At 32.0% G+C, this 13647-nt stretch overlaps 1 protein-coding gene across 6 annotated transcripts in view; it reads right to left on the reverse strand.

The window, feature by feature from the left end:
* Positions 1–3910: 3910 nt before the first annotated feature.
* The window catches only part of LOC148943282 (uncharacterized), a 94923-nt gene continuing 85186 nt past the window's right edge, over positions 3911–13647 (reverse strand). For all 6 annotated transcript variants that reach the window (XM_089101378.1, XM_089101376.1, XM_089101375.1 and 3 more), the window contains one exon: positions 3911–10487. In XM_089101378.1, coding sequence (XP_088957504.1) covers positions 5222–9856 — 4635 coding nt within the window. In that variant the 5' untranslated portion in view covers positions 9857–10487 and the 3' untranslated portion in view covers positions 3911–5221. The remainder of the gene's footprint in view (positions 10488–13647) is intronic.

Here is a 13647-nt window from a genome sequence, read left to right on the forward strand (position 1 = left end):
TAGTAAATTTTTTGAAAAAGCTATGCTTTCTCGGCTTCTTGATTTTCTTAATTTATTTTTTTTTCATGATTCCCAGTTTAGTTTTAGGACAAAGCACTCAAATAAGCATGCATGTGTGAATCTTTTGAATTATGTACATACGTCTCTTGACTCTGGTTTTACACCTGCTGTTCTTTTTCTCGATAATGCTCTTTTTGCTGCTCTTTTTCTCAATAGCACACAAGGTTCTTCTTTGGAAACTATCCCATATTGGAATACGAGTGAGTACTTATTTTTGGTTTCTACCATATTTATCTGGTCAAGTTATCTCGGTTGATCCTCTGTTTTCCAACCCGTCTGAAATAAAGTTTGGGGTTCCACAAGGATCTGTGGTAAGGCCGATACTCTTTTTAATTTATGTTAATGACCTTATAAATGTGGTAAAAAATCTTAAACCTACCACTTGCTGTCGTATTTGTAAACATACAACTTTCATTTATTGTGACAAGAGTCCGCCCTTCTCTGATATACTTATAGCTTTTGCGGATGACTGTACTCTTGGCACAGCCGGTAAGACTGAGGCTGATCTCCGTTCAAACATGATTGCCCTTTTTGGAAGAGTTACTCATTGGTTTGATGTTAATTATACTGCCTTAAATGGTGGAAAGTAATGTTTTCTTATTTTCTCAAGAGTTTCAAGGGCTTGTTCTGGTTTAAATGAAATACATGTATCGAGGGATCCTTTTAAGGCCTAAGGATCGTTGCATTCGATTCCTAAGCCTCTTGCTTGATGAAAATCTCTCCTTCAAGCCTCATATTGACCTCATTAAAATGAAAGCGTCCAGAAGCCACGGGATCCTTAAAAAATTGAAACACATTTTTCCAGGGTCAATACTTAAGACTCCTATTCTACAGCATAGTTCAGCCTTATGTTTTATACTGTTCTATTATCTGGATGTCAACTTTTTCCCAAACACTGAAGCCACTTTCAAAGCTATATGATAAAGCAAGGACTCTTATACATGATACTGACTGTTCCCTACTTAAACCCTTGCTTGACTTGAGATCTCTCCATTTTCTGTCTTGTGTTTTTTTAATTTTTTGAGGTTACAGGGCCAGCCTCCTGCTGCCCTATGTAATAATATATTTTTCATTTCCGAGCAATCGACTTATTTTTTCCTCACTTTCAATAATTTACAAATACCTTGTGCTTCGTCAATACGGTCTTACTTTACCCCTCTGGTAGCTTGTAATATGATTTGGAACACTCTCCCGGAGTCTGCGCGGGGCTGCCACTCGTTTGGTATCTTCAAAAAGTATGCTAGAGATTTTCTTGCAAATAATTTTTTTTCCGGTTCTCCGATGAGTTGATGTCTCTGTATTGGTTCTGAAATTTATTTGTGCGGCTGGATTAATATATTACTCCCTTGCCTAGCTTAGATTTTTTTTTTTTTGGGGGGGGGGTATTGTTTGGTTTGTTGATGTGAATTTATTGCTTAAAAAATGTTGAATGAATGTATTTGTTTAAATTTTTCTTTCTTTTTTATTTTGGTTCCTCCCCTGTTTTTTCCTGGCTATAGAGCCTTACGGAGTAGAATATATTGAATTATTTGTTGTTTTTATGCGTAACTTATTGCTGAGTTTGGTATTCATTTGGTATCCATTGATATTCATTGAAGCAAATAATAGTTATTCAACTTTAACAAAATGTGTTACTGCGATTTGGTATTGATATTCGAATTGATATTAGATGGCAAAATTATTTATGTATAACTGACAAATTTTCGAAACTTTTAGAGCGTGGATTTATAAACTAGTACTTTTTAAATTAACGTGTATATTATAAGAAGTCATAATATTATAATGTGACTTATTAATTATAAATATTAAACTTATTAATTATAATATTATATGTGATTATAAGTCAGATTATCGTTATATAAGCCAAAAATAATTTTTTTTAGGTAAATCTATTGTTTTGTCAGCGTAGAGTTTTTTTCAGTTGTTGCTTATATTGATTTTGTTGTTGTTTTATCCCCCTTGTATCCCTGGCCACGGAGTTTTTCGAGGGGTAATGAGAGTATTGTATTTCAAATCTGTATTTAATGGTGAATAAATTTACTTACACTTGCTTACCTCTTTGACAATCTGCTTGCATATAGTGTCTTTTTATTTAGTTCAAGTGTCACCTTGTATTCTCTCAAATTTTCACCTTCACAGGCTTAGCTTTAAGAGTACCAGTATCAAAGTAGTAGTGGTGGTAGTAGGAGAAGCAGTAGCAATAGTAGTGTTGTATGCGTAGTAGTAATAACGGTAGTAGCAGTAGTTTTAATAACAGTAGTAGCATGTACATGTTGCCTTTTTGTCCACTGAACATCCCAATCATGATACCCCTGAAGTTTCACCTTGATAAGGATACTGCGTAAACGAATGAGTTATTACATCTTGACGGATTTCACTGAATTATGACAGATGACAAAAGATTTAAATTCCCAATCTTTCACTATAATTTTCAAAACATGGCACTACTTCTTTGGAAAAAAAGACATGTTTTCTTTAGAGAATATATAGCTACTGGGGCTACTATTCATTCCATTTAAAAAAAAAATTAATGAGTTACAAATAACCGTTCAATTTTAATTTGACAGTGATAACAAAATCACAAGATATTTTGGTCACATACACAGTGACCGTCTTCAGCAGATAAACTAAAATAATACCAACAAAACATCAACGTTTATACAAAACAAAATGATTGCATAATGTTTAGTGCTCTTATCTTTTCCAAGGTAGTCATAGATGTAAATCTGTTTGATTACCTGCTTTCCGGTTCATTGGCTTTATTTGTATGAGATGGTTCATCATCATTTAAACAGAGGTCAAAAGCATTGGGAAGAATGAAACCTACTTTATTTGACCGTAAAAAGTTATCATAAGGTGAATTTAAGCCAAATTCACCTTTATATCTATTCAAAGCCAGGTATACAAATTTCTATACAAATTCTTAAATTCAAATAGTTTCCCTAAAAACTTGCTTTATATCCCGATCCCTAAATATCAAAGAGCCATTATTGAACATAATACATGCTAAAAAAAAATTAAATGTGTTTCCATAGAGCTGGTGTGAAAGTTTCAGGTTTAAATGAACCAGAAACTAGGAAATCAAAAAGATTTACATCAGTAATTGCTTTGAAAAGATAGAAACACTAAACAAAAGGTAATTAATTTCTTTCGTATAAATGTCAGTGTTTTATTTTTATTATTTTAGTTTACAGGCTGAAAACGGTCACTGTATATGTGACCGAAGTATCCAGATATCTTATTATTGTTTTTAATATCAAATAAAACGATTTATCCATATTGAACTGCTATTTGTACGTCATGGAAAAGCAGTGTGGTCTTCAAAATTGCCTAAGTAATGAGTTCCTTTTTTTGTGCCCATTTAGTAACATTTTATAACTCCCCTAATGGGGAACGGCAGATTTAACTCTGTTACATGGATATGGACTCATTATTTATAAAAAAAAACAGACACGAAATGTAGTCAAAGACATAACCTCAGCTCCATTCTACTCTATCATGAACTTTTCAAATTTTGACCCTAAAATATATCGGTTTTTAGTCAAATGTCGAAAGAGTAATCAGCTTGAAAGACTGAAAAATGAATTGGGTAGTGATTTCTTAATAAACTTTTAATTGGGGACAAAAAGGCTATTATATAGTAACCAAGACAAAAAATTAAACAATAAAACTTGAAAAACAAAAGACAAAATACTAAAACTAAAATTACCAATAAAACACATAAAAATAAAAAAAAGAAACATCAAAACTCCAAAAAACAAAAAACGAAACATTTAAACTATAAAAAAAAACAACAGAAAACAAAACATCAAATACTTTAAATTACAAAAAACAAGCACTTAAAACTTGGAAGAATAAACACTAAAATAAAAAAAAACCGAAGTATTACAACTAAAAAAAACAAAAAAAGTTAAAAAACAGTGACACAAAAGAAGGAATACTGCTTCAAACAAATAGAGGAGAGACATCCTTGCTTTATCTTCAGATGTTCCAGAGAAATTGTTTTTACCCCATTGTCCATTACATAGACTTTCCTTAAATATAGTATCTTTAAATTTCTCAGGAGTAAAATCTCTTTTTTAATTAAATGCGTCATCACCCCAATAGCTGCTCTTTTGAACCCCCCATAATAAAATCAGAAAGTGAGTTAGCAAATATTATAACTAAAGAAGGTTTGATAAAGCAACTCAGTGGATGCATACTAAACGTACATTAGAAGCAGAAACGCAATCTCTTTTAGGCTATGATCATCACGAAAAGAATGATTCAGCTAACTCTCGTAATGACAATGTTCTGAAGAATTTAACCACAGATAATGGTCATATAGCGCTTAAGATACCAAGAAACAGAAAAAGATGATTTTGAGCCTGTTATAGTAAAAAAGAAGCAGTCATACAGAAGGCTTGGTTGATTAGATAATATCATTATTCACCAAGGGAACGACCTTATCTTATATCAAGATTCAAATGCAAATATTATACGGTTCAAAAATCAGTGAGTCCTTAATTAGTTGAATAACATGTTATTGATGAAGCACATCTACTGTTACATTTATCTTTGCATTTTCTATATTTTTAGCCATTCTCTATTACCTCAAATTATATTTTTGTCATTTTACAACTTATGAGAATTCACACAATCATTTGGGCAGAGTCCATTCTGTCAAATTAAGTTTGCCTGCTCTATTTATTTATTTATCTGATAGTAATACTTTTTTACTTACTCGTTTTTTTGTACATTCCCTACAAAAACTATCTACTAAATAGAAAATGGTTTTGATACATTTTTCATGTCGTTTATCTACAATTTTTGTGCTTAATTTATTTATAAACCCTTTCTAAATTGACCACAATCTGGTTTTGCACCCTCTCTTAAGCTAAATTCACGTTAGCTGAGCACGGTGTTCAAAACCAACTGATTTTGAACAGTTTTAGTATTAAAATGAAACATCTTAAAATTCATCGTCTATATTACCTAGAATCATTACTTCTTGTTCTTCTGAAGAAGAATTTTGTTCTAATGAAGGGACATTTAATGCTTCTGCAATAGCTTGTCCACCTTCATTATTTGTTGGTTATCATGTATCTTCTAGGTTTGTTAATTGTGGCTCGGAAAATTTTTTCTATACATTACTGCTATTGAGTAAACTTTGTGTGATTTATCAATTTTTTAATTGGACAACAATATACTCTTTTGATTTTTTCAAATCTGATTTACTTATATACATACAATCCAGACTTATAGTGCCATCACAGCTTCTAGGTTCATTTGAATCCAATTTGCTTCTTAAAAGATTTAGCATTGAACTAGTAAATATTTTGCTAATTATAGTCGTATGCTTGTCAAAGTTAATTTCAATTTTTGTATCTTTTTTTAAATTAATTTTGTTTTTTGATTCATCTATTAAAACTGCATACATCAGCTTTTTTGCTACTAATAGGATGATTTTCATTCTCTCAAACCAGCTTAATGTTAGAGAATCTAATTCAACATCATCTATTTTTATATCTGTTGATAGTAATTGTAATAAATCGTCTATCAAATAATGTAAAAATTCATAATCAACTACATTTAACAATTTTATAAGCGAATCATTTTTATTTTCCCAAACTTTGTTTTTTAATAAACGTTTAACTACAAAGAAACAATTTGCTTTTGCATCATTAAAATCGCTATTTGCCTCTAGATCTCTATATATTGACATTAACGCTTGAATAACCAACTTCTTATTATTTACCCATTGTTCAGCTCTAAGTATTAAATAATCAGCTAGATTGTTGCTAAAAAACTGCCCTGAGCAGCCTATAGCATCAATTCCACCATCTAACGCCCAGTAATCATATTTTGCCTTATGTTGTTCAGCCGCTGTTTCCAAGAGCTTGATATTTTCTTTATTTAAAGCTCCTTTTTTTCTAAGTCTCCTAAATACTCCAGCAACAAGGCCTTTACTCATACTTATTTCTTCATCAGCATCGCTGTAAAAATCTTCTTCATCTTGATGTGACGAAATAGGTAGTCTATCTTGTATGTCATATATTTTTAACTCTTCATACCCATTCTCGCAACGACTAATTGCTACTTTTAAAAATTTTGCCCATTTTTTCCCTTCTATTCTGCTAAGTAGAATTTCTCTTTCAACAGATGTAAATTCAGATATGCAGCGTTTAAATAAGTTAATAGCACCTGCTCCAAGTATATCACCATCCTCTCCTAAAAGATTCCAAAACGAAAATAAATGCTTCTCTATACTATATCCAGGTGCTATAGCCCCAGCAGAAACACTAAATTGACTTGCTATAGAAAAGATAACATACAATTTAGGGTCATAACGGTGTTCTCTAACCAGAGATTGAACAGTCTCGTGTAATTCCCCTTTATCACTTAAAATCCCCCTAATAATTGCAAGAGCTGCATAAAATTCCTGGTACGTTTCATGATTGAAGTTAAGCCTATTACCATCTTTAGAAACTCTTAACAAACCAGTATCTTCAAGGGTTTTTAATTTATTTACATCAAAATTGATAATACTTGTATGTTTTTCAATTAAATCCCTATCATTTAAATCAAAAGCGTGTATTAGAGCATATACTTCTATTATTTGATTGTATGACCCCATAAGATTAAATAATATACTTTTTTGAAGAATATTTTCTGGGTTTATCCCCAAATGTTTTTCCAGGAACAACCTGGATTTCAAAAGTATAAATTCTTGATAAAGCTTAGCTACATTATTAACATCAATATCTTTCAAAACATCGATATTATTTTCTTCCAGACTATAAGAATATTGTTTTACATGACTTAAAATGTGAGGTCTTAGCAACTCACAAAAAATATAGCTTTCTAAAGGAATACCCAATACTCCCCTAAAGTCACTATTAACCTTGTTTTGCATTTTTTCTGTGATATGATCTACAAAACCATTAAATTCCTTTGATTCTTCTGTTTCATCTAGAATTGCTTTAAGATACTTTTTTATGTATTCCTTGCGCTGCTCTTCCGTATATTCAGTCAATATATAAAATGTTGAGTTTTGATTAGTAGGAAGAGCTAGCTTATTTGCTTCATATTCTCTTGTTGTAATTAACATTGATATACTTTTAGGTTTTGTTCTTATCCACTGATTTATTAAATTTACAGTTTCTATATTTTTTATTTCATCAAAACCATCTAAAATTATAAAAACTCTGCCTGGAACCTTTGAGTCTTTTTCCCAAGCAACTCTTTGCCACTCATAATATATGTCTAAAAATGGAGATGATTCTAAAAACAGAATTATGTCCAAAATTGGACATGATTCTGTATTAAATTGCAATTTGGCTAGTGGTATTCTAATAATCCATAATGGAGACACGGTAGAATTTAAAGATCTACATATTTTTGCTATATTTTTACAAAACGAGGTTTTACCACAACCAGCATGTGACATTAATACAGATAACTGGCTACCAGAAATAATTGCTTGTGTAAATTTTTCTTGTTCATCTTTATTTGAAAAGTCTCTACCTTCCGGAAATGGAAGATATAAATCATTCGGATTTTCTATAATTTGAAATTTTTCATTATCAAGGATTTTTAATGAAATACATGTTCTATCTCCAAGTTTTTCCGAAGATGGTTTTTCCATTAGAATTAGAATTTGAGATTCATATTGATCTATATCATCAGCGTTTTTTAATAAAACAAACTCTGTTTCTTCTCTCACAATTGAGAACCTCTTTTCACTTTCATCAAATTTTGCATCATCTTCAAATAAGTCTCTTAGCTGCTTACAGAGTTTTATATAATCAGAACCTTCAATTATATAGCACTTAGCAGTCTTTTTAGTAATAATTGATAAACTATAATACGCCTCACCTTTACGAATTTGATTGGGAATATAAACGCCATATGGCATTTCAGATTCTGCTTCCCGCGTTTTTTCATACGAACTTGCAATAATCTGCACAAGATATTTTGCATCGCACATCAATTCGTACATACCACCTATCTTATTATCAATAACATCTTGAATTCTGTATTCTTTTTCAGCTAAAGAAAGGTATTTATTACCATGCAAACTACACATATCTCTAATTTGCTTGTTGGTTAGAGGTTGAGATTCAAACTGAACAATCTCACTAGAGTTTGCTCCTGATATGAATAATCTATTAGCTAATTCGTCGTTTTGTTCGTCACTTACTAATAAAATCAATTTTTTTTGTTCTTTTAAGGTAATTTGACAAATTTTTTGTAATTTTTGCAAATAATTTTCATTTATTTCTTCTGATCGACAGTCAATTATGTAAAATTTTGCTGATTTACCTATTAATATTTTAGATAATAGATCTAGATTTGGATTATCAAGATGCAAAAATGACCATTCGTCATCTTTTAAACTATTCATAGATTTTATAACATTATAAATTTGTAAATCCAATCCTCCTCCTTTGTCTTTAAAGACAGCAATTCTCTCATTGCTATCCCTAACCTCCTCATTTAAAAAGTCACTTAACCCCTCTACTAAAGCAAAATGTCTAGATTCAACTAAAACAAAAAAGGCTTCACATTCCTCTGTATAAGCCCATGTTCCTTGCAACAAACAAAAACGCTTTAAGTCACCCTCGGTAATCTCTATAAAATTACCAAAATCTTCTGATTTTAATAGACATTCTGAGCGGTTAGAAAACCATTCCAACATATTACTATCAATGGCATTATTCAGTTCTCTTGTCCCCATGGTAGCTATATCTTTTCCTAATTCCTTAAGTATGATTTGCGCCAAATCTTGGCTATTTGGTTGCTCTATTTTAACAATAAATTCATCAAGGAAAGTATTAATTTCTGAAGTCATTTTTTTAACTAATCCTGAAGTCTGAGCTAAAACATGTTGAGGATTAGAAATGTTAGCTACAATCTGTTTATTTTGATTTAGCCATCTTAGAACTTCAGCATTATTCCCTAAGACTCTCTTGGCAACTGATTCTTCTTCCACAGAAGAAGAATCAGCTACAGCTAATTCAATTAAAGCCAATTCCTTTATACTAAGGTTAGAGGAGCTATTCCTAATTTTCTTCGGAGTTTTACCATTTTTGAATTTTTTCTCTAGATATTCTCTTACTTTTGTTATCTCACTTGTCAATAGATCAAAATCACTTTGATCTAAGCTAGTATCACCTGAATTAAGAACTTCCTGAGAATTTGCTAAGATTGCATCAATAAATTCACTCCTAGTTTCTTTGTCCGGCTTTATTCGATAGGTCTTTGTTTTCAAATCCTTGAAAAGAAACTCATCACCATCAATTTCGGTTTCCTTGAAAAAGATACTATCGTTTTCTACTCCTTTATTTGTAAAAAATATATACTGAGAAGTTTTTTCCAGAGCCTTGTCTTCTCTCGATTTTGTGTATTCATAATTTCTAAGCTTATACCAAGAATCAAAATATTTTGCTAAGCTGGCATCGTTTTTATAATCATTTTTAGAATACCCACAAAAGTCATTTTTAGAATAGCTCTTTCCAGAGCTACTGTATTTAGCCTGTAAATAAATTATATTATTTCCACAATCTATAACTACATCATCAAATTTTTCAAACTCCTTAGCTTCACTGATTAGGTTAAAGTTATATCCTTTAGCATGCGCACGTATTGCAGCTAAAGTAAGTAATCTCAATTGATACACATTACCATGTAATGTTTTCCTAGATCCATCAGCTGTAAACTTGTATTGGCTAATGTCAATATTTTTGAGTCTCTTTGCTTTATTTCCTAGTTCTTCAGGAGCTGTGGTATTTAACTTGCGTTTGGCAGTTTCCATTTCAGTTTTGTTTCATTTTCATTTCACTGTCATGTCAAATTTCTTTTCAGTTTATTCCTTTTTAAGAAAATTCTTACTAGAAATTTTAAAAGAAAGTGTTCCTATTAAATAAATAGCTCCTTCTCTAAATTCACTACTAGGTTTCACTAAATTCACTGATTTGGTGTGGAATACTATTTGTTCAAAGTTACTATTACTTGAAGGAATTTCTGTGTTTCTGGCTCCTTGGTTAATTCCTATTATCTCTAGGTTTATCTCCTAATGCTTCATATACTACATCATTGCGTTGCACTATAAAAAATGCTTCTTTATCTATTCCGTTTATCTCCTTTCTCTTTTAGTCTCCATTGACAGTAATTTGGGCAATTACTCTGTCTGATCTGTCCAAATGAAGTTGCTCTGATAAATCCATTATGAATGCACTGAGAAGATTCTTCAACAAAATATAACTGTTTACCTGGGTTACATCATTATCATTTTCAATTAGAAACCAAGTTTTTTCTGAACCAATAAACTTATCAATAACATATGCACTATGTACGTGATTTTCATTAATGTATTCAGTTTTCACACACGATGTATTCAGTTTTCATCAACAATTTTTTATTGCTTCCATTTTCTTCTATAAAATCTATAAAAGAAATGGAATGGTATTATTAGAAATTAGAATCATCAAAAGACACAAAATATGAAAAAATTAAAAAGTTGTCAGATAGGCACATAACAAATACGCCGTTTTGAGAAATAGGGATGCAAATATTGTCTTTTGATTTAGTTAAACAATCCCAACAATATATCTTGACGGTTTCAACTTTATAATCTATGTCGTTTCTGATATATTGCAAATAATGAAAGTAAACCTAAATATTGCATGTTTTGCTCTAGTGCAACATCACCCGCAACATTTCTTGTAAGTTCCACCTTAATAGCCTTAGCGGCAGTAGAATCTCTACCATACGATGAGTTCTTTTATGTATTTAGTTCAGGACCAACTTCATTTCTCTTCAGTCCTTCCTATAAGATATATTTCTTGATAAACTCACTTTGAGTCTATTCTTGATAACAAAATTTGAGTTATAAATAAGATTTATAATTTGAGTTTTAATATGTCCCAATTTAGCTTTTAATACTTGACAAAAGGGGTAAAAAGTTAATTATAAGGTGGTTTCGCTTTCTTCAAGTGGGTTATTCTCCTATTATTAGTATATATCTCTTTTCGCTACTGACAGTGAAACTTGGGCAAAAACGAGATTGAAGCAAACCAAAAAAAATATGTAGATCCTATTATTTTCTTTTAATATCTCCTTTGATTTCCTGAGCACCGGACTGGTGGATTTAAAGTGATTAAGAATTGTCTCAAATTAAACAAGAAACCGAGAGCTTCTGAGATCGAACATTAAGTAACCAGAAGAGCAAATTTCAAGCGAACCATCTGGTTTTCCAAGCTAGGCGATGTAAAAGTCCGTAAAATCAGCTTGGCTTGGAAATTAGGTAGTGTATTCTGATTCTCGACAGACCTTCCCCGGGTACCAAGGGTATAATTGCTTGGGATTTCCAGAGGGACCGTAGAGAGCTAGAATTTATTTGACTGCATTTTCTTGCAAGTAACTAAAGGTCCTAGAGTCCCAGAACTAGAACAGTTTCTAACTGGTAATAAGACCCCAGTTTCAATATGCTATGACCTTACTCTAATCACATCTTGTGATAGTAAGAAACCAAGATATATTTACAATATTTATACATAAAAAGAAACAAGGTAATTATGTAAAGGAACAGGTCCATAAGAATTCTTATCCTGAGTGAAGCTTAACAGTAATGAAAATAAGGAAGTCGTGACCAACTCAATTCCGCATAATTTCGAAGAAGGGTAATACTGATCTGTATAATTTTCCTTCTCGATGATCTTCAAAACATTCCCAGTCAATAATACGGAAGAGGGACAGTCCCAGAGACAAGCCCAGAGAACAAGAAAGAGCTGTTAACAGGAGCCTCAAATTATTCAATATTATAAAAATTGTAAATAAAGGAAGGTTGTACGTTACTCTGAGTATACAATCTTGCCAAAGTCGTCGAAGTTTAGGGCACGCTACCACTAGTCCTAACTTGAAGAGTAAAGAATTTACTGTGAATATTGGGGGTAGCCATACCGAGTGGCCACACAAGTGGTCAAACTTTACATATGCACACAGTGGCTTTTCTTTAGTTCAACATCCCCCAGAACATATCCTAAGAGTTTCAACCTGAAACTCTAAGCTATTCTTGAGATATTAGTGATTTGCCCTTTTGACAACTTGCATGTACATGGTGTGTTTTCATTTGATTACCTCCCCGTCAGGTATCCCTGGCAGTTTAAACTTAATACTGTAGTCCGTTCCTAAGATAACACGTCTGTGTAATTTTGACAAACTTGATGCAGTAAAACTAGTTTGATTTAGTTCAATACATGGAGTCGTAGAAACAGTAAAAGCAATAGTAGCAATAGTAGCAGTAGTATTAGTACCCTTTGAAGTTTTAGCTTAATACTGTTCCTGGGATACTGCTGATTCGCCCTATTGACAACCATCATACACAAGGTTTGTTATGATTTAGCTAAAATTAATATTCCGTATTCAATAAAATATCAGTAGATAGCTAAAATCAATAAAATTTCAGTATTCCCTGAAATTTTAACCTTGGTGCCTTTAGTCTTAATGGTAGAAACAGTCGTAAGGCTAGTATTAACAATGGTATTAGCAGTCGTGGTATTAGTAGTAGCAGAATTAGTTACGATACCAGTAGTAGTAGCAGAAGCAGTAATATTAGTTGTAGTAGCACTAGTCACATCAACACTAGTAATAGTATTCATATAGTGAGATTTTCTTAGTTCAGTATCCCTCTCAATATGACCTGAAAATTTCCCCTTAATACCCTTAAACTCTAAGGCAACCGAAGAAGTTGTTGTAGCAGCAGTAGAAGTAGTAGTAGTGTGCCCGTAGTGCCTTCTGGTTTGTTCACTATCCACCTCAACGCGCCATAAAAAGATAAATATCATGCTCTAACAAATTTCTCAATGTTGTAGATCCGCCCTTTCATGGTGTATATAGCCTGTAAGTACAGGGAGTATTTTGATTCAGTTCCACCTCCCCCTCACCATTTCCTGAAAATTTCACCTTAAAACCCGTAGCATCAGTCGTCGTAGCTGCAGTATCTGTACTTGTAGCAGTAGTGGCGGTAGCAGTTTCAGCATGAACACAGTGAATCTAGTGTGTTCAACATCTCCTTAACAGAAAGTTTTAACTAAATGACCTAAGTTGTTCTTGGGATATTGCTAATGCACCCATTTTATAGCCTTCATGTATATAGTGGTTTTCGATTAGGTAAACATAAACTTTCAAATTTCTAGAGATTAAATATCCTTGATCCTTTTACTTTCCTTTATTTATTTAATATCTTTAGCCTTAGTAGTAGTAGTTGTCTTAGTAGTAGTTGGCACATAGTGCATGTTGTTAGCTCTCCATTTCATTCAATATTTCCTGAAAAGTTTCTATTATTACTCCTGTCCTTCTTAGTAGCAGTAGCTGTAGTAAGCGCAGTTATGGTATGCACATTGTGCATTTTGGTTAGTACAGCCTCCATCTAAACACTATATAAAAGTGTAACGGGATCAAAATTAAAAACCTCAAACCTTCTAAATTAAAGTTACCCATGTAAAATAGAACCACTTAAAATATGAACCTAAAATAAGGTAATAAGGCTTGGTCGTGCAATTTAAAAAGTAGCAAACAAATAAATCTTGATCGAATAAACTTTGT

The sequence above is a fragment of the Artemia sp. Qi Xiang Cuo genome, chromosome 15 (genome assembly GCF_049724085.1).
Source record: "Artemia sp. Qi Xiang Cuo chromosome 15, ASM4972408v1, whole genome shotgun sequence".
NCBI classification, from domain to species: Eukaryota; Metazoa; Arthropoda; class Branchiopoda; order Anostraca; family Artemiidae; genus Artemia; species Artemia sp. Qi Xiang Cuo.